Below are 22384 nucleotides of genomic sequence, written 5' to 3'. Positions count from 1 at the left end.
GGTGCTCCAGATCTTACTAAAGGAGGGAAGCTCTGCTGACTTTCATCATCCCATTATGTGCAAGCAAAAATGCTGTTTTTTTTTTAGTTTCCTTGCACATGATTGGGTATTTATTGCAAAGTGAAGCTTTACTTAATTTACTAAGCTCTGGAGCAACTGCTCTCACAGAGTGCAACTACACTTTGCAAAATACACAGTTTATTTGCCTTTAGTAAATCAACCCCTAAGTGTGACTAAAGCATCCTTTAAGGGGTTGAAGAGTCGGCAGTCAGCAGTTAGAAAAATGGACAAATTCAGAAAAGCATATTTCATTTCTAACAGAATAGTAACATGTTATTATTTCCTTTTGTATATATTGGAAATACTAAGTAAATCAAATAATGGGTACAGTTTATTGATTATTTTATAGAGTATACCAGAGAATGTAGCAGTCAAAACTGATGGAACTTTAACTATAAGTCTGGCCTGCAAGAAGCTCAAATAGACTCTTCCAGCACAGGCTTTGAATATCTAATACATTATTACAAATACAAATCTATGATTATTTTTGAATATCTAATAATATCTAATACGAAGTATTTGCATGGGTACACTAATCATGGAGAGCTTATTGATCTGACTGAGTATTCCTGCTATTGATCCCTGCTGCTAATAGCATTCCCTTGTTTACAGTAAAGCGCATAATGCATTTACACAGGAAAGGAGGCTATTCCTCTCAGTGGTTTCCTTATATATTCTTTAAAGAAATGTAATTTTGTCTTATGTTTTGAGTATTATGGCATTCTTTCTGTTATACATATCATTTTATAATATTAAATATGTGAGCAGAAAAGATTAATGTGGACTCAATATATAAAAGGAGAGTGACATTCAGAAACAAGACAGTTACATTATAAGACAAATGGAGTAAGAGCGCTACCTAGTGGTCACAAGCAGATCGGTCGGGCTATAAATTTGTTTATCTTACCATAAATGTTTATTTCACAGCAATTGAAGTTATTGCTGTTATCAGGATTGTAGGAATAATGCTGCAAACCTTGTCATTTACAGAACATTTAAATGTCGAGGCTTTAACCCATATGCTTGGGCTTATGTAACAAGTTTCCATTTGTCTTCCTTTTTCTCTTCAGAATATAAAATCGGGGAATAAAAAATGAACGCTCAATGAACCCGGTCATCATTGTTCAACATCTTATTAATGAATGAATGGGAGATGCCTGCCTATCACACACCCATTTTACAATGCACAACATCATTAATAAACAGTGGTACAACTCTAATAAAATATACATGATGTAAAGTTGATTTTCGTGCATTTTTATGCTTTTTCTTCATTTTTTTGCTTTTTACTTATATATATATATATTTTTTTTTTTTTTTTTAATAAAGCAATTGGTTCATTATTTTTCCTCTTGTGCTCTTGATTTTTGAACATAGGTTAAACAGTTTTGGCTGGGAATATGTGTATATATATATACATATTTTTAAATCTCAAAATTATTTGCGGACTATTATTGGTTAAACTAGTACGCAACAGCCCATGTTCACATTCCATTATATATATATATATATATATATATATATATATATATATATATATATATATATATATATATTTTTTTTTTTTTTCTACACCAAGGAAATTATAGTAACAAGATATTAGTATCTGATGTTTAAATGAGAAGGCCTACCCAGCATTGAATGGCATTTGTGGTGCTTGGATGTGATGCACATGGACATATGTGCTTTTATGGTCCAGAAAAATCCGAGTTTCTCAGCATTTCGTTTTCAAGAGACACAAACCCCAAAATAAGTCTTTAAAAAAAAAAAAAGAAAAAAGCACCATGGTCCACCATAAAACCATTAAGTCCAGACGTCTAGCCGTTCAAATGACTTTATTACACCCTAGCCCTTCCTGTTTTAAAAGAATGCTAAGTGTATGTTGTTGTCTGTGAAGTTCCTTCAAATACAACACCTCTTTTTCTACAAGGGCAAATGCTTTATTTTTTTTCCTTTTATAATATCAGATTGTCCAAACACAAGTCATGAACGGTAACAAACAAATGTAAACATAAAAAAATAACTTAGTGCTTCCTGCTTATTTCCGAGAAAAAAATAAAATAAAATAATAGCTCTCTCCTAATAACCTCCTCTTTGGATTTGTGGAGGTGGAAAGTCAAAAACAGACAAACAAAAAAACAGTGGGAGCCCCCATCAGTCCTTAAATACACCAATAAAAGATGTGTGGATGGGAGATGTAACAGTCCCTGGCATTGAACGTTCTGATTATAGAAAACTAGTTGTAAAATTTCACTTTTTACACATTCTATGATGAAGCGTGAGAATTTTTTGTTGGCAGTTTCAAGCCACTTAATAAACAGTGCGGTATCCCTGAATATTCCTTCATTCGGTGCTCGCAAACATTATTCATCCATTTCCAAATTTCAAACTATTATTCCTATGCCATTTCATTTCCAGATTTTAAACGATTTATTCATATACCTTTCCAATTCCTAATTTTAAATTATTATTCCTATACCTTTCCAATTCCAAAAGTCAAACTACTATTCCGATACCATTCCGATTCTTGATTTCAAATTATTATGCCTATACCATTCCAAATTTCAAATTATTTCTATACCATTCCAATTCCAAATATCAAACTATTATTCCTTTATATTTCTTATCTTCAAGTCTAAACATTTTTGTCTCAAATGCGAACTGACCAAAATGTTCTCCTTTCTCAACGAAATTGTACAATTGTATCACTTTTTGGGGCATAATGCATCAACACTGTCTGAGTAGGGATTAGTCTTCCAGATTTTTCATTTTGTAGTTTTCTTTTATATTATTACAATGTAAAATGACCAGTCTTGCAAAACAATGTGCCCATAATAAAATTAAAAAAGTAGCCAAAGGAAGAATTGTTCTGAATTGCTATTAAAACAATCTAGTGTGTAAACCTTTATCTGTTGACACTAATAATTGATATTAGTGTTACATTACTTGCAGACTGCATTTTGTATCATTTAGCAAGAATATGGCAAATAAAAATGGTGTTATACTGGTTTGAAAGTAAGCAACGAACACTTCCCTTCTGCTGACTTTAACCAATGTAGCACAATCCACAGTCACTTCTGCTATCTTAATAAACTGAGCTACACTACTCGCAGGTCAATCCCTAATAAAAGTCTCTCTCTCTTTTTTTTTTTTTTAATCTAGCAACACCTACCTGGAATTTCTAGCGTGCAATCACAAAATGAACCGAACGGAAACAGTTTAAAAAAAGTAGCATCATGAAGCGCACTGACATCAAAGGAGTTTTTGTTTTGCAAAATACACAACACATTTACATCTATCTCCAAAAAAAAAAAAAAAAAAAGGACCTATATATATATATTTCAATGTTCCAAATAGTACAGAGATTACTCAGTGCGTATTCGAGGCTGTTATTGCTCTTTATTTCCTTTTTCTTTGTTCATTTTCTTCATTTTCATCCTTCTGTTCTGAAACCAGATTTTGACCTGTCTTTCAGTGAGGTTTAAAATTCGGGCCACTTCATAGCGGCGATCCCGGGTGAGGTACATATTGAAGAGGAATTCCTTCTCCAGTTCCAGGGTCTGGTATTTGGTGTATGGGCATCGCTTCTTCCTGGTGGAACGAGCATGGATCCAGTTTGCTGCAGGATTGCCTAGGAAAGAAAAAAAACAAAAGAGAGATAGAGGATCATAGGCTATGCTTTGAAAATCCAGGAACAATTGTGTGCTGTCCGTAATACTTATTCGATTTGCACTAACATACAATGTATCAGCTGAGTTCCCTTCATGATACTTATATGATTTGCACTAACATACAATGTATCAGCTGAGTTCTCTTCATGATACTTATATGATTTGCACTAACATACAATTTATCAGCTCAGTCCTGTTTATGATACTTATTTGATTTGCACTAACATACCATTTTTCAGCTCAGTACTGTCCATGATACTTATATTATTTACACTAACATACAATTTTTCAGCTCAGTACCATCCATGATACTTATATGATTTGCACTAATATACAATTTATCAGCTGAGTACTGTCCATATTACATATTTGATTTGCACTAACTTACAATTATTAAGCTGAGTCCTGCTCATGATACTTATTTGATTTGCACTAACATACAATTTATCAGCTGAGTCTTGCCCATGATACTTATTTGATTTGCACTAACATACAATTTTGCAGGCCAAGCTTTCAGGGTGTCTTCCCTTCTTTAAGGTCCAAGCAGAACGAAATTCCATCACAAAATTCGTTTGCAATGAGGATAACCCAGCCGCCCAGCTTTTTATAAAGAATTATCATAAAAGGAAGTCTTAATGCACCCGGAGTGTTTACAGTACCAATGATGTCTTGATCTTAGGTGGTTATGTGAGTAATAGAATAATTTTATAGCCTCTTGTTGCTTGCTTGGGCTATATGCTAGGCGTCTAGACGGTTTTATAGGTTAGTAAAACTATCAGTTTTGCACATTTAGAGCCTTGCAGGTTCGGGCTATAAATCAAACAGCAATTTCTTTTCTCGCTCCCTCTCTGCTCTTTTTTTTTTTTTTTTTTTTGTACTTACTTGGGTCAATTTGTTGCTGCTGCTGTTGTGGTTGCTGTTTTTGCTGCTGCTTCTCCTCTTTGCATTCAGTGTCGGGATCAGGTTCTTCGCTGGCCGCCTGCTCTTTAGGTGGAGGCTTCTCTGGGGTTTCTGCAGGAAAGGAATCGCACGTGTACTCGGCCAGGCCGATCCCTTGGGGTTCAAAGGAGGAGCACTCGGTCCTTTTCGGGGTGCTCTCAGGTTTGATCCCGTAGTTGCGCCCGTTGGGGTGGAATCCAGAGAAGGAGGACGTGGAACTGGAGATGGGTTCCAGCCAGGATCTCACCGTGTATCTGCTGCTGTCTGAGCCTAGGTGGGACTGAGACATGTAGGGGTGGTAGAGGCCAGTCATTCCAGAGGAAGGCTGGGGGTGCACCGTGGACCAGGAGGTGGGGAAGACGCCCGATTTGGAGGCGAAGCTGCAAGAAGAGAAATCTGAAGGCTCCCCAACACCTGGTGGCCTAGAGGTCGTGCTGTGACCACCCTGGGAGAATCTAGCGCCGTACACCTCCTCGTTGTCATGTCCTATGATAGAATCCACATAATAGTTACTTATGGTGCCACTTGACGACATTTTAGGCTCCCCTCTCACTCATATAAAAGGTTACACTCTTAACTGTATGTAATACCCTCCCTGAGAACAATCATAGTATTTTGCAGACTGCATCCTCCATCCATTGGTTGTGGGCTCCACGTGATCATATTTACCAATACAGAGTAAATCAATCCGCTTAACGGGGCTGATGTGATTAAAAACACATACAATTAAAAATAAAAGTGTAACTAAGCCGAGATATATGGAAGGAAGCATCCGGGAGGGGGGAGGGGAGGGGGCACCGCCTGATTCCACCTTTGTGCCTCTTTTTTTAAGATTCTGCTTCTTGTTAAAGCTGCCCAAGCCAGGGACTATTTCTTTCTCCATGCTCTCTCCCTGCCATTCATTTTTTAATCACTTTGCTGGATTTGTTTAATTACCCTTTAAACTGTGGGGACCCACACTGCAGATCCAGCAAAAGCATGCTCAGATTATTGACCTATGGGTATAAAACTTGTTTTACTGGCCACAAACAAGGGGGCTATAGGGAAAGGAAGGGGGGAGGCAGCAGGGACAGCACGTTGCTTGTGCTCAACAACGTTCAGAAACACTTTATATTTACATAGGAGAGGCCATTCTGTGTGCATTGTAGGGAAAAAAAAGCTTACAGTGTTTTTTAAAAACAGGTGGAAGAGTACTATCATGATTTTTATGAGATTCAATAAAATTTTATGAGGTGCATTTGATTATACATTAATGTGCCCTGTAATCAAATGGTCTAAGAGAACATTAAAACCTGTGCTGGTGAATTGATCAGCTACTGGGCTCTTGCTATTGTCCTTTTAAATAATAAGTGCATCAATATATATGTGTATATATATATATATATATATATATATATATATATATATATATATATATATATATATTCCATAAATGTACTAACTTCTGTCTTACTCTATCTCTCTAATATCTCCAATCCAAAATATACCATGGTGCTGATAAATCTAGTCTATTTTATTGTAATTTCCTATAAACTGGGTGCATTTTGATGTCTATAGTAATCAATCAATAGCTTACAAACACAGACAATGAGTGTTTGCTATCGGTTTCATTTTAATATACACACATACGTTGTGTGTGCATGTTCACTATAGTAACCACTCATTCACTGTGTTTGTAAGCTATTGTTTGATTACTATAGACATCAGAATGCACCCAGTTTATAGGAAATTACAATAAAATATAAGATCTATTAACATCATGGTACATTTTGGATAGGAGATATCACAGAGAAAGTAAAGTTAGTACATTTTAAGTACTCCTGCAATATATATATATACATACACACACCAACACACACACATACACACACGTTGTGCATGTTCACTATAATAACCACTCATTCTCTGTGTTTGTAAGCTATTGTTTGATTACTATAGACATCAGAATGCACCCATTTTTTTTTTTTTTTTTGTAAATTACAATAAAATGTAAGATTTATCAATATTTTTGGTACAGTTTGGAAAGGATGGAGATATCACAGAGATAGAGTAACGTTAGTACATTTAAAGCACTCCTATAATACACACACGTTGTGCATGTTCACTATAGTAACCACTCATTCTCTGTGTTTGTAAACTTTTGAGTAACGTTATACACATCAGAATGCACCCAGTTTACATAGATAGGGTAAAGTTAGTACATTTTAAGTACTCCTATAAATACAGATGTTTACAATAAAAATAATCAGAGATTGAACGTGCATTCTATATAAATCTAAGTTATTACACTGTTGAATATTGCTTTTATAGATGTTACAAAGGTGGTAAGTCAAACATGTTGATGTCTTATATAGGCATTAGTAAACCTTGAGTAAAACAGAACTTATTGACTATTACCCCAGTTGGCCAGCAATAAAGAATTTTTTGCAGCTCAGCTTTGTTAAGTGAGACTGTGATCATTTGCAGGAAGAGAGTTTATTGGGGCTGTTTCCTGAAATAAAACGGAGTTTATCTACAGCCAAGGAAACTCTAGGCTCTTCTGTATCTTCTGTAAGGAGATACAATTTACAACAAAATACAACAAAGGACAGCACGCTCGGTATAGCTATAGTCTAGATAGTGGAAAGATCTCACAAAAGTATCATCAGCATTGATTACAATGTACCGGCTTGTGCTACTGTTTCCTGATCCTATCCCTAAGGACAGTGCAGAAGCCTGATGCAAGGCATATGAAAAGTATGGAAACAATGTTAACTCGGATACAGGTAAGTGTGTGTATGTGAAGGGCATAGCAGGCACATCCAAACAAACCCAAAATGTCATTTAAATGGGGGTTGGGCTGCAACTGAAGTAAATCAAGCAAAACTCATGCTAGCTACACTAAAATAAGTATCTATGTTCCATATTTTTTATTAGTCACTCAGGTCCCCAAATGTAACCAGAGAGAGGAAAATGCATATTATAAAATCAGTCTGTTTTTAAGAAGGGTTCAGATGAAAACTTAGTTCATCTGTTAGATAATGGAGAAAAAAGAAATGCACAGTCTCAAGAGACTGAATGCAAACATTATCAACATGGCTAGTACCTAAACGAAAATATAAGAATACTAATGTAATTCGTCTCTGTGTACCGTTTGTAACCCAGTAGGGCTGGCCCCATGTTGCACTTATGAACTTGAATCGTGGAATCGTGACACGTTGTCTGTGTATGCATAGAAAAGAAAGAAGACAAAGAGAAAAGAGACAGAGAAAGGAGAGACTGAGAGGGTGGGAGGTAAAGAGAGAGAGAAAGCAGAGAGTAAAAAGAGAGGTACAGAAAGAACTAGAGAGAATATATACACTAAACATATATATATATATATATATATATATATATATATATATATATATATATATATATATATATATATACATATACACACACACACTAAAAAATGTTAGTCGTGAAAGAAAACTTACACACAGCTCACTTTCTCTCTCTCTCTTTCTTTCTTTCTTTCTTTCTTTCTTTCTTTCTTTCTTTCTTTCTTTCTTTCTTTCTTTCTTTCTTTCTTTCTTTCTCTCTCTCTTTCTCTCTCTCTCTATATATATATATATATACATATATTACATTCGATTAGGCCAAAGTTATTTTTTTGCCAGTCCGTACGTGTGAACTGCAAAGTGCACCAATTCATTTTTTTTTATACTACTCTTTTCTTTCCTTTTAATCCGATTGGATTTTTAAGTCAAAGCAAGCATCCTGTATTGTATTAATTCTTTAGTAAATCACAAATACCTGTACATACATAAATTTACACACACACACACACACACTTGTTTAAATATCCAAATGTGCACAATAGACACAATTTAGCAAAGTGGTACATTTTCCTACTATTGTATCTTCATTAAAACGTTGTATTATTACACAGAGTTTACAAACACAACATTGCCACTTACCGGAGCCATACAGGTGATGCTGATCTTTACATACCGTCAATATAGAATGGCTTCTGAATGCATACTATTTTTTTTCCTGCCAAGCTAAAATCTGAGAGGAGACGGGTAATTATTGTGTAGCTGATTGCTGGAAATAGACAAGTTTGGAGGCAATGGCCTGGCCAGGTCCCTAATAATAACATGGAAACCTCAAGCGTTCAGACAGTTTATTGCATAAGACATGCAGAGATCATGCACGGTATGGACACAGAGCTGTCTCAATGATATTACCACATATCACAAGGAGACTTCTACAAGGATTACGAGTCAAATCAACTACACGTTTACAAACATATTTGCAGCTATTTCGCACTTATTTGGAGCAGACATTTACAGAAAATGTGCTTTTTCTTCCCCCGAAAGTCAATAAGAATATTCATGAAGGTTAAAATGTCAAGGTCCATAAAGTAACATACAGAAAAAAGCATTTTAGTAAAAACATGAAAAAGTCACATTGCTTGGATATCTTGAACAGTCCCAATAATTTAAGACGACATGATAAACTTTCTTCATTGTACCCTGCCATACGGTGAAAAAAAATAAATTACATGTGCTAGATCTTTAATTATTATTTATATACCCATGGAAGTACATATAGACACTTGCAGCACTAAAAAAAATGACGAAAATCACATTCTAGATCACAGGAAATGATGTGATATGGTTCCAATAGTCTCTCCTGCTTCTGAGCAATGGCTGATGCTGTGACAAAACGTTTTAACCTAGTTTGGTGGGCTTTAGGAAAAAGTCAAATTAGCGGTCAGTTCACGAATTCGATTTTCTCTGCTCATCTTCTTTAGCTTCATTCTGCGATTTTGAAACCAGATCTTGACCTGCCTGTCAGTGAGATTCACGCTCTTACTGATCTCTAGGCGGCGCTCTCGCGTCAGATACATATTAAACAAGAATTCTTTCTCTAACTCCAGTGTCTGGTGTTTAGTGTACGGGCACCTCTTCTTCCTGCCACTCTTTGCAGTTAACCAATTGCTTGTTGGGGTGTCAGACTTGATTTCTTCTATTTCAATAAAACAAAAACAAACAATATATATATATATATATGTAAGGAAAATATGAAATAAAAAAAAACTCACTCTACATTGTGCAGACTTGACAATGAACCTTGAAACAAAAGTCTGACAAAAGTGAATCTATATCAAGTTTATAAGTGTCATAAAAGACACAATATAATTGTAATGCAGTCTCTTGTCCTCCTATTGGTTCCTTTCACTAGTATACATACAGCATAACTTTCCAAGATGTTCTATATACTTGTGTTTTATATATATATATATATATATATATATGTGTAAACATATTATGAGTGTCTATGTATGTGTGCATGTAAATATTATGAATATCTATATATCTATACACACACACACACACACCAACAAAAACCACAGCAGGCTGATAATACCATGGTTCATTACATTATAGAGAGAGAGAGAGAAAGAGACATAGACAAAGACAGACAGATAGAGGGAGAAATGTGTGTGTGTGTGTGTGTATATATATATATATATATATATATATATATATATATATATATATAAAATATATTAGCTATATACATCTGTGAATATCTATCTATCTATCTATCTATCTATCTATCTATCTATCTATCTATCTATCTATCTATCTATCTATCTATCTATCTATCTATCTATCTATCTACACACACATGCACATACACACATTTGTAACAGATTGTACTATACTAAAATTCGTATGAAATAACCTCATTAACCAAGTTAACCCCTGTACATTGACACCTCGCCAGCTGTACCCCCAAAAAATCAGTGTGTAGTTATACATCATGCACTTTGGCTGGCCACACATTATACGATTTTCTTGTACAATTTTCCTTTAGATTTACCAAAACCATATAATATGAGGTCAAACCTAAACACTTTCATATGCTATCAGACAGTCTCTTGCACTACATAGCTGAAGGTGAATCTAAAGAAAATTGAATAAGAGACTTGTATAGTGTATGATCAGCCTTAGTGAAGTGATTGTTATTAGTGAAGTGTTTATTATGAAATAAACAAGGTAAAAAAAAACGTTGAAAACGTTATTTACCCCTCCTTCATTCTTCATTTAAAACATTAATGATATATACTTAAAACATACGGTGAAAAACTCAACCATGCACTAATAGTCCTTTACCTCTAAACTTAAATAAAGAAAACAGCCGCTGTATACAATGACAACAATGACTCTGATAAGCTGCTTATAATGAATGGAATATTTAAATTTCTACAAAAATTGAAAAAAAAAGACTGCTTACAAATAAAAAAATATTGCTTCAGATACAGGAACTGTAATTATAACATGAATACACACACATATCTATCTATCTATCTATCTATCTATCTATCTATCTATCTATCTATCTATCTCCCAACCCTTTAGAATATAACTAATATAATTATAACATGAATACAAACACACACACACCTTATCTATCCCTGTATATATATATATATATATATATATATATATATATATATATATATATATATATATATATATATATATATATATATATATATATATATATATATTAACCCTTTAGAATACAGCCAGCAAAATTCAAAGCATAACTTTTTTTGTGATACTGGTAGAGGTAATGAAATTATTTACAGAATTTTGAAGGAATCTGTGTAATGAAGGTAGACAGGCTTGCCTACTATTAGCACCTATAAATGACCAGGCATGTTGATTATTTCCAGTCTCTCCTGAACAGAAGGTTCTGTATGAAATACTTGAGAGAACCAGGGGCAGTTCCATCCTCACATGTAGGTACCATTAAATGTTATGGATGGTAATGCTGGTATTTTACACCATGTTTTATGGTGCTGGCGTGTAAAAGCTACAACATGTCATGGTTAGAAAGTTCTTTGTAATACCGACCTTTACTTTCCTTGTCTTGTACTTCTGGGCTGGACACAGACACCTCAGCCAGGCAACTTCTGTCCTCCTGCAGGGCAGATTTGGACTCAGGACTTTCCCCAGCAGACACTTTGGAAGAGTCTTGGCTGCCCGGGTTTTCATTCATTTTCTTATCCATCTGATGTGGAGAAGATAGCTGAGGTTTGGAGCTGCCGCGGGGGTTTAGCTGTAACATTAAGGATGAACTGGTTTCTTGGGTATTATTGTACTCTTGGGGTTTCCCACTGGCGTAGGTCTGGCTCAGCCTAAAATATCCTGGGACGGGGACCTCAGAGTTCTCAACAGAACAGTTCTCAGAGACGAGCCTCTGGTATGATGGCACTTCTGAAGAAATGACTTTTGATCTCTTATCTGAATACATGCAGCAATTGGTTTCCTCCTTAATACTGGTAGGAAAGGAACAAGTGGGGATCTGTTGTGTAACAGGTTGCTCTATTCGGCAAGACCTGTTCGGATCTGTCCAACTGTCTACTTGAGGTATATAGGGATGGACATTCATACCCATGTTTTGGTGATTGACTTCTCTTTTTGCCAGAGATGGTAGCAGTCCACAGGTTTGCATCCCATAAGTCCCAATGTCTGAGCTAGGTGGCATGTACATGCTGGCGTTGTTAGAATAGAAACTGTCACTTCTACAGGCACTGATCAAAGAATCTACTAAAAAAGTATTTGCAGCAGGAGAGCTGTTTGGAAAGGACATTTTGGGGAGGAAATTGAAGAAGAGAGATTGTGTCCTTTGTAGGCTGACATCTCTAGGAAAACATTCCCTGTGTAATTGTGGATGCCTCTGCACAACCACATGACAAGTAAGCCAATGAGATTTGAAAATGGCCTTGAGCTGCTACCTCCCTGCAGGTCACATGGTCCGTGGCCAGCTTGGGCTGCAGCTCAAATATGGTCAACAGCGACATCTACGAAGTCAGGGAGAAAGTGCTAGCCAACTGCTCTTCTATGGCAGCCCTGGCGCACTGCGCTGATTTAAGGTTATTTTTTTAAATATACCATCACAAAAAAAAAAAAAAAAAACCACCTTTTTTGACAGCTAAATACCTTAGCTACTCTTATAAGGCGGTACCAACGCAGACAGAATCGACAGTATGAAAATTAGAAATACAGTAGATCAAAAAATCAGCAATCCCTTTTCTTTTAATGCTTTATATTCAAATGAAAGAGTCTGCTGACCCAAAGGACTCCAGAGCTGGGAAATTAATGGCAGCAGAGTTTTTAGGAAACAAATCTTCCCCCTACAGCCCATAGAGCTAATAACTTGGCCACATTTTTAAAGTTTACAGAACAACATGAGCAATAAAGTAACAGTATTTTTTTTTAATATTACTTTTACACACACACACGTTTACACCTATGCCAAGAAAGAAATGCTGTTTTTTCCCAATGCATGCATTGAGTAAATGATTTAATCCTTGGCAACCTAAAGGTTGTGGAATTTATTAATACATATTAAAAAGAATCAAGAACGATCAATATTCCCCTCATCTGCATTCCTAACACTGTTAGCCTTTTTTTTTTTTTTTGCTACTGTTGCTTTTTAAAGAGTTATACCCACTGTTACCACACACGGTCAGATGTTTTATTATCAAATCAATCGAAACTTACTAAAGGATAAGATTCATGGGCGAAATTTAGCATAATGGAGTTCTCAATATGAATTATGGAAAAATATCTCTTTGGTTTTTGACCGCAAGCAAAAAAATAAAAAATATAAAAAGGTCATCTGTTTTAACACAAAATGTCAAATAGTAAAAGCCAAGGGATTGTGGTGATCTAAACTATATGGTTGCAGGCATCAGTATAACTGTTAGATATGAAATTTCCTAACCTTAAGACGTCAATATTGATTAAATAGATTATTTCCTATAAGAGAATAATGACCCATGCATCGCTTGCTAGCCTGTTCAGCAGCTGGATGCAGATATTGTATATATATATATATATATATATATATATATATATATATATAATAAAGATCTCAAACAAAACATTTCAATCAGTACATTTACATTGGTGCACCAAAAAGTTGACACTCCTCTGAGTTTCATTATTTCAGAAATTAGAAAACTCCAAGTGCCATTGCTTCTTTTAAGACCCCCTTTTTCGCAGGCATTTTTATTTCCTATGCAGTTAAAACAATAAAATGTCTGGGTTTGTGGCAATGAGACAGACCTTTGATAAAATGGAACCCTCACGCAGCTGTTCAAATACAACATCATTGTCAGGTTAAGAGCCACTGCCTTTTACAACTGCAGTTGCAAAGCCTGTGTGGTGTGTTGTTAAATAGCTTGTATGTGACTATTATACACAGAACCCCAAGGAACATTAAAAAATCCTTATAAGCTGTCTACCTTGGTCGTCTCCCTAGTAAATGAAGGCTTGGATCTGCTTAGTTACTGGCAGAGGTGCTTTGAGATATCTCCTTTCTCACAAGGATAAACATTCTCAAATGCTTTTAGAGGTATATTTTTAAAAAGTAGAATACAAAATAGGCCACTGACAATTGTAAAATTATCAAGGCATCAATAATACCACATAGCCATTGTCCTTTGACCCAGTCGCCATGCTTTCAGAAGGAAAGTTGCATTTATTTGTGGTGTATGGTGCAATAATGCTAATTCACTGATGTACACAGCCTAGAGAAATATATGCATTCACCAATAACCTAATGAAGGTTTAGCAATTAGGAATTGTCAGGGAGAAGCAAACTGTTTCTGTAGGTATCTGAAGCAAAAGGGGCATCACAAGCAATCAAGTACTATTCCTATTAACAGACTGCTCCAACATTTTTAATAAAGGTATAATGCAAAAACACAAGGATAATACCCCCTTCCTGAACACAGCACACATTACAGCAATTTAACTGCTAGCCTAATTGAAATCCTAAACTAATGTCCATCTTCAGTACCTAATGAATTCACTCTGGCATCTACCAATACGATACTACCACATCAGATGGAAACGTTATCCCTTTTCAGAAAAATAATAATACCAATATAAGCTGTAGTCATAATACAAATATTGGTGGATTCAATAAAACTAACTGCATATTAAAGTATAACAAGTATAGATGATCTATACAATGGTACGAATATATATATGCTCGCACTTGCAGACGTAACACCATAATTAAAAACATATAAAAAATATATACACATGTATCTGTAAGTTTATGTATATATATATATATATATATATATATATATATATATATATATATATATATATATATATTAGATATATAGATAGATATATCTATGGATCTATAGATATATAAATATATTTATATATCTATATAGATATATGTGTGTGTGTACATACGTTTATGCAAACAGAACCTTTTTTTTTTCAATAAAAGGAAAATACTATAGCATTTTGATATATGGTTAGATACATATGTGTAGATAGGTAATATATATATATATATATATATATATATATATATATATATATATATATATAGATAGATAGATAGATAGATAGATAGATAGATAGATAGATAGATAGATAGATAGATAGATAGATAGATAGATATACACTAAATTTACACATACACATGATTTTTTATTTGTTTTATTATAACTGTATAACTGTATGCCCACCGTGAACCTTCTTCTTGAAGTTACACAGAGACAGGAGGAGTGACTCACCCCTATTAGTGTGTATATATATATATATATATATATATATATATATATATATATCACAAAATTACACACACACATATGTGTGTGTGTGTGTGTGTGTAATTTTGTGTCATTTTTTTTCCTATCACAAATTCATATCCTTACTAGACATTACGTGTAGCGAATGTGTTATGTTTCTCTCACACCTGTTTCTATCCATTTGTACATACAGTAGTGTTACCTCCACCATTTTTTTTGGGATGCACACATTATAATAATTTCGTGATTGTCTCGTTAAAGAAAAGGATAACCGGGGAAGGTAATCAGAGAACGTGCAATGGATACATTGGATAATAACTATCCCATTGCAATCACACGAGTAAATAACTTGTATGTATAATTTCTGTGGGGTTTGGAAAACTGCACTATTATTAAAGCAAGAGAACTGCTCTACTGCGCTTTCATATAGACACAGGACTGGTTTAAAACGCTTCAAATCAAAACTAATAAGTAAAACATTATTTTTATAAACGTATATTTGTATTTTGATTCAGAGACTCTCATATAATTCAACTTGTGAACTGAATACATCTCCATAAAGAAATACATATGTTTCAAATTAAAATCGTGTATTGTAATAATATAGCATTAATGTGATATATATACATTGCTTTTGCATTACTTTGGAATGATGGTCTGTCATTTCTTTCTCCTCATCAAGCAGCTTGTCAATTTCAGTAAGGTAAGATTTCATAATACGAAATAAATGAATTATCCTGTTCTATCCTGAGTATATTTCTATAGGAAGGGGATAAGTGTTGGCGTGTAGGATCAATTAATCAAATTTTCTTTGTAGCTAACTGGATATTCTGTGCATATAATCGAAACAAATTTCTAAACAAATAAAGTATATGAGTTACAGAATATATATATATATATATATATATATATATATATATATATATATATATATATATATATATATATATATATATATATATATATATATACATATTGAATCTTGGGAATGGTATAGCGATAAGATGTTTGTTATAATTAGCTAGAGTTCAGGTATAATAAATGTACGTGTTCAGACAATAATTGCTCACAGCCTATGGAATACTTTAGTCATCACACCAAAAGTCTTCTCCACTTACAGTACACTGCAACATTTTAGCTTCTAATCAGAGAACCATTGAGTACAATAAATACTCTGTATGTTCATATCGTTTTCTCTTTACCTATTATGAGGTTGCCTCTTTTATTATCTATCATAAATGGCACCCCCCCCCCCAATCCATACTTACACCACCATTTAAATCAGCATTATAATCTTATGCAGCAGCTAGTGGGGATGCAAGTCTCCCAACTAAAAATGGAATTCAGCTATCAAAGTGAGTTTTGGGTATTGCAGTTTTCAGCACACGGTAGCAGTGAGGCAAGACTCTAAACAGGTATTACTTAAACAATATTTCAAAAGAACAGTTGCTCTACAGAAAAATCTAGAAACCTTATGTGACAAGGTTTGGGATATAAAAGCAGTAACATTTTAGCCATTTGCAATACATCAGTCGCCCTCTTGTGGCCAATTCAGATATAACACACCAAACGGCACCTAGCTGTTTTGGGTGAACAATGCAAAAAAAAAAAAAATGCTGAAGGAAAAAAAAAAAGATCCAAATCTAATTTAATTACACATTTGTCTAATAATCTATCTATCATTCTATCTATCATTGAATCTATCATTCCATTTTTCTTTCTATCTATTTATCTATCTGTCTATCTAGCTATCTATCCGTCTATCTATTGTTTAAGCTTTTATTTTTAAGACAAAATCAATAAACCTAAAGGCTACAGCTGCCGCCATTTATTTTATTTAATTTATTTTTTTAGTCACTACTGTCAACATTGTTGAAGATCCTTATTGATGTATTTTGGTGAGCAGGACGCTGCATCATAATAGCAGATAAATATTTTACCATATTAAATATAACTATTTTCCAGTATGTTATACCTAAATTATTTTCCTTTCTTTCGTTTTATTCGATAAAGTATCTAAACCAAATACAGGATATAGAAGTCTACACAATACGTCATGGTTAAGTAATGGTTTTCGAGCCTGTTTGTGAAAAAAAAGTGCTGTTTTAGTGATTTACTTCTACAATAAAATATTTTAGAGTGAAGATATTTCAAGCCACAGTAGTGGGTGGCAGCTAAGCAAAATAATAAGAGAGCCTTAAGGCATTTAATTATTCGGGAAGGTGAAAGGTGATGACCTTGACATTTTGGAAGTTCAAAGGCAACTGCTAAGTTTTTGCCCAAATTGAAGCATTTTTTTCTTAACAATATATTTCTCTGCCTCTCTCTTTGTTCTGAGATCCTTATTGTAGGTCTGTTGCCTAGTCCTTGTCTAACTTTGCTCTGTGCCAAGATAAAAAAAAACGCCCACTGAGTGCCATTGAAGGAACCAGCCCCCTTTCTCACTTCTTCCTTTATTGCACTTTGCGGAAATCGCTGTTAGCCCACCAGAAGGTGTCTAATATAACCCAATTATGGTGCTTGGATCCCCTACTTTTATTGTGTTGTCTAGACAGTTCAAGGTTTTGTAAACAGCCCAGTAGGTCACGCCATATAAAGTGTAAAGGAATAAGCTCAACCAAATTCTTAAGCTCACAAAATAAACAGATTTTTTCCAGACCCTGACGTTTGATCCTAAAAACACCAAATGCCATTATACTTTCTTCAAACTCCTTAAAATTACTGTTTAAAAAAAAAAAAAGTTTTTTTAAAAATATATTAGGGATAGTCAGGGACTAAGCTAAGATTTGGGAATAGATAACAAACACTTTAATAAAACCATTCAAAAATATCCGCCAGTTTCTTTTTCAGAATCATACTTTTTCTATTGCTCGACTAAATAAATGAACATTATATGAAACGTATTCAGGTTGGTAAAAAATAACATTGAAAATTTAATAAATATTTACATATGGTGGGGTTATATAATGCAATAAATTGCTGACAGAGATACTCAAAGACCTTTGAGACATGGAAGCTCATGCAATGTGTTCAAGTTAACACCATTTTTACCATAAAACAATTTCCACAAGAGAACATATTAGTCGTGCACAGAGAAGAAATATATATATATATATATATATATATATATATATATATATGTATATATATATATATATATATATTAAAGCTGCATTCGTTTAATTAAATGTGTACTGTAGTCACTGTAGCTATGGTAGCTGAAAGCCACCCTGGCTGCTTGCAGTCAGTCCTAATACTGTATAATCAGTGTTATAGATTCAGGGAAGAAAAAAAAAACACCATTGGCTGCATTCTGTAAGTGACGTTTTTAAGACCCTTTCCTTACCAAGAAGGCATCCTCCAGAGGTTTGGAAATCCTCTCATGATATCATGGTCCACATAAAATGCAAGTTGGGATTCCCAAATATTGTTTTTTTTTTTTTTTTTTTGTTAATAAATTGTGCATTTCCTTTCAAAAAAGTGGATTTCCAGTGAAGTACTGAAGTCGATCCCTGTTGAGTTTCTTTTCTTTCATCCTTCGGTTCTGGAACCAAATTTTCACTTGGCGGTCAGTGAGGTTCAGCATCCTGGACAGCTGTAACCTCTTCTCCTTGTTGATGTACACATTGAAGAAAAATTCTCGCTCCAGCTCCCGGATTTGATATTTGCTATAAGGACATCTTTTTTTCCTAAGCCGCTGGGAAGCTGCCAGATGTTATTTAAAAAAACAAAACAAAAAACAAACAAAAAAAAAACATTTGTTTAATATCATTGCTAATAGAATGTAACTTTTATCTTTGACTTTTTGCTATAGGCAATACTCAAGATCCTTGTGTTATGTACTGGTATGTGTTCTTATCTTCTTGTACAATTTTCCTATAGATTTAACAAAGCCACATAATATGAGGTCAAACATAAACACTTTCAATTTGTATGCAATCAGGCAGGCCCTTGCACTACAGAGTTGAAGGTAAATCTAAAGGAAACTGAATAAGAAAATGGTATAATGTATGGACAGCCTATGCCTCAGTGAGAGTATAACCTATAGATAGTATGTAAATAGAAAGATCCAATAACATTAGAGAGGTCGCATAGACGCATAATATGTAATATATATATATATATATATATATATATATATATATATATATATATATATATATATATATATATATATATATATATATATATATATATATATATTTTTTTTTTTTTTTTTTTTTTTTTTACATATATATATATATATACATGCAAGTATGAGTGTGCGTGTGTAATCAAACAGGCCCCTGCACTACATAGAAAGAAAAGTGTATAATGTATGGCTAGCCAAAAGTATGCCTTAGTGAGTGTGTTGCCTATAGCTATAAATGCTATAGGATTTTTTAAAGTCAATAAATAAAAAGATCCAAAAGCAATAGAGAGGTCGCAAACATAATATGTATTTTATATATATATAGATAGATAGATAGATAGATAGATAGATAGATAGATAGATAGATAGATAGATAGATAGATAGATAGATATATGTGTGTGTGTGTAAATATAGATATATATATAGATATATATGTGTGTATGCAATCAGGAAGGCCCTTGCACTACACAGATGAAGGTAAATCTAAAGGAAATTGAACAAGACAATTGTATAATGTATGGCTAGCCAAAAGTATGCCTCAGTGATTATACAGCCTATAGATGAGGAATTTTTTAACGTCTCTAAATAAAAAGATCCAAAGACATTAGAGAGGTCGCATATAGTATGTAATATATATATATATATATATATATATATATATATATATATATATATATATATATATATATATATATATATATATATATATCTGTGTGTGTGTGTGTGTATATATATATATATATATATATATATACACACACACACACACACACACATATATATACTTGTGTGTGTGTATATATGTGTGTGTGTATATGTGTGTATGTTATGTGTGTGTGAAAAGATAGATAGATAGATAGATAGATAGATAGATAGATAGATAGATAGATAGATAGATAGATAGATGTGTATATTATACAAGCACTACATACAGATGTACACCATCCATATACACCCATGTCATGTTTACAAGTTCATGTTGTTGTGCTGTAGGTTTACACATAGTATAGCTTTACAGCCAATGCTGAAAGGCACATAAGCCTCCATTGTACGACACTATCCAAAAGAATGCAAGATAATCTGCAAAGCTTGATAACGAAAGGGAGAATGTTCCACAAAAGGCTATCTTCATCTTAAATTAGTTCCCTGTCGTAAACACACTTTACAACGGTAAAAGGAACCTTATAGGATATATAAAACCCTTGAATGCTTATAAAATAGCACATAAAAAGGAGTCTGACAAAGTGTTGGCCTTGTCCTCTTGCCCCCAGTTGGTGCCTACCTGAACTGTTGCTCTTCTCTGCTGCAGCAGCCTCCCCAGAAGGGGATTCGGGGCCATTGTCGCTTGTCACTTTCTTATCTTGGGTAGAGGTGATTTTGCTATTTAGGTTGGAAGTTTTGAGCTCAGACTTTGCAGGCTGCTCCTCTCCCTCCAGCTGGTATGATGAAGCTTGGCTGCCATCATAAAACTGGTCAAAGCCCTGTGGAAGGATTCCATTCCTACCCACTGAGTTGTAGAAGTTAGAAGGAGCACTGGAAGGTCCATGGTGGTTGCAGACAGAGTCCGATTTGAATAAGACATCCGTTCTCCTGTTCGCTGGCTGGATGAGGTCCCTGTGCATGACATCCTCACTGGGGTAATACGACGGGTAACTGCCCCGGTACTGCCACTTACTGCGCTCCAACCCATACTCCCTGAATGCCACTTCCCTCACAGGTTGCACATGAGTTAAATTGGAAGAATAGGAGAAAGTCATAGGGCAGGAGGAGGACTGGGACAAAAACGAGGACTTGGTGGAGAAATCCGATGGAGAGACATAGTAAGCGCAGCCAGGCAGATACATATTGGGTGCACTGTTGTTGCAATTCTCAAACTCAGTCATCTCTCCCTTTTTGCGATGGAAAGCAACAAGGAGATTTCACTGCATTGAACAAGATCCATCTATTGCTCAAGAGGGCTTGGACAGCATCAACTAAGAAAAAACCGTGAACGTGTGCTGACGTGCAATTCATCTTGATTGATTCTAGTGGTAATTATGTCACGTGATCCCATGTAGAATGTCCTTATATCTATAAGAGCCCTGCAGAATGAAACATCCCTCGCACACTGCACAAAGGTGCTACACTCATACACTCTGCACGTTTGGATTTCTTTTCTTTCTTTTTTTTACAAAACAAGATACATTTCTGTCCTCCCCCAGCTGTTGATATATATATAGCAGTGTCGTGTACACAGCTCTGTACAGTAGCAACCAAGATCTGCCCCGTTCTTCCTATTTAAGGATGGAACAGCTCATTGCTATTTAGCTAAAACTGAGAATTTCAGAAACCAAGCTTGTGATTATAACCACAATACATAGGTTTACACATAAATAAGCAGTTATTCCAAAGCCAGCATCACAATATCATATTACATTGGAGTCAATGGAGGAGGGCTTTCATTATCAGCACCATAAAGGAACTATGGGTATGCTGCTAGGAAATATATAATAAAAATGTACATTTGTTTTAAAAGTATCGATATTTGACTTAAGAAGATGCTCATTTGTGCGCCCAATGTTCTCTTTCCTATCCCAAGCATTGCAAATATTCACATAGCGTTGGACTATTTCTATATTTTATCTTATTATAAATCATCACACCGATCACTTGTCTTATATTTGTAAATAATGTATTTGGAGCAACGTACACCATCAGAGACTTTTATCTCTTGGTCTACACTCGCTACACATTTTACAAGTACAAATATACCAATAAATGCCCAATAGACATATATTTGTCTTATATTCGTATAATAACAAAACACACACAACCCCATAGAGGACACTATTTATAGCATTGAACATGGGGCCAATATTATAAAGGCTTATAAAAATAATATTCAGAATACTCTATAATCTTCAAAACAGCTGCGAAGAATACTATTCAAACTCTCTATCTATCTATCTATCTATCTATCTATCTATCTATCT

At 34.4% G+C, this 22384-nt stretch overlaps 4 protein-coding genes across 4 annotated transcripts in view; all 4 read right to left on the bottom strand.

Annotated features, from left to right (window-relative positions):
* The window catches only part of HOXD3 (homeobox D3), an 89937-nt gene extending 71206 nt beyond the window's left edge, over nt 1–18731 (bottom strand). The window contains exon 1 of the mRNA XM_073633841.1: nt 18626–18731. The gene's annotated coding sequence lies outside the window, so the exon portion shown is untranslated. The remainder of the gene's footprint in view (nt 1–18625) is intronic.
* HOXD9 (homeobox D9) lies at nt 1979–5576 on the bottom strand. Its single transcript, XM_073633838.1, has 2 exons — nt 4614–5576; nt 1979–3691 (listed from the first exon to the last, which is right to left on the bottom strand). Exons 1-2 carry the CDS (start codon nt 5203–5205, stop codon nt 3450–3452), a joined length of 834 nt encoding a protein of 277 aa, XP_073489939.1. The 5' UTR covers nt 5206–5576; the 3' UTR covers nt 1979–3449.
* Nucleotides 8147–12583, bottom strand: HOXD10 (homeobox D10). The gene is made up of 2 exons (XM_073633845.1): nt 11567–12583; nt 8147–9665 (listed from the first exon to the last, which is right to left on the bottom strand). Exons 1-2 carry the CDS (start codon nt 12303–12305, stop codon nt 9388–9390), a joined length of 1017 nt encoding a protein of 338 aa, XP_073489946.1. The 5' UTR covers nt 12306–12583; the 3' UTR covers nt 8147–9387.
* Nucleotides 18707–22173, bottom strand: HOXD11 (homeobox D11). Its single transcript, XM_073633846.1, has 2 exons — nt 20695–22173; nt 18707–18984 (listed from the first exon to the last, which is right to left on the bottom strand). Exons 1-2 carry the CDS (start codon nt 21293–21295, stop codon nt 18752–18754), a joined length of 834 nt encoding a protein of 277 aa, XP_073489947.1. The 5' UTR covers nt 21296–22173; the 3' UTR covers nt 18707–18751.
* Nucleotides 22174–22384: the final 211 nt, after the last annotated feature.

This window comes from Aquarana catesbeiana, linkage group LG06 (assembly GCF_042186555.1).
Source record: "Aquarana catesbeiana isolate 2022-GZ linkage group LG06, ASM4218655v1, whole genome shotgun sequence".
NCBI classification, from domain to species: Eukaryota; Metazoa; Chordata; class Amphibia; order Anura; family Ranidae; genus Aquarana; species Aquarana catesbeiana.
Note: the sequence above shows the minus strand (reverse complement) of the source record. Positions and strands in the feature narration are given on the sequence as shown.

Excerpts from the sequence above, each read along its gene's own strand:
- HOXD9 (XM_073633838.1), bottom strand. The coding sequence starts at position 5,205 with ATGTCGTCAAGTGGCACCATAAGTAACTATTATGTGGATTCTATCATA. Across the intron at positions 3,692-4,613 it reads GCAGCAACAAATTGACCCAA|GCAATCCTGCAGCAAACTGG; the intron begins GTAAGTACAAAA and ends TTTCTTTCCTAG.
- HOXD10 (XM_073633845.1), bottom strand. The coding sequence starts at position 12,305 with ATGTCCTTTCCAAACAGCTCTCCTGCTGCAAATACTTTTTTAGTAGAT. Across the intron at positions 9,666-11,566 it reads ACAAGACAAGGAAAGTAAAG|AAGAAATCAAGTCTGACACC; the intron begins GTCGGTATTACA and ends TTATTGAAATAG.
- HOXD11 (XM_073633846.1), bottom strand. The coding sequence starts at position 21,295 with ATGACTGAGTTTGAGAATTGCAACAACAGTGCACCCAATATGTATCTG. Across the intron at positions 18,985-20,694 it reads AGAGAAGAGCAACAGTTCAG|CTTCCCAGCGGCTTAGGAAA; the intron begins GTAGGCACCAAC and ends AACATCTGGCAG.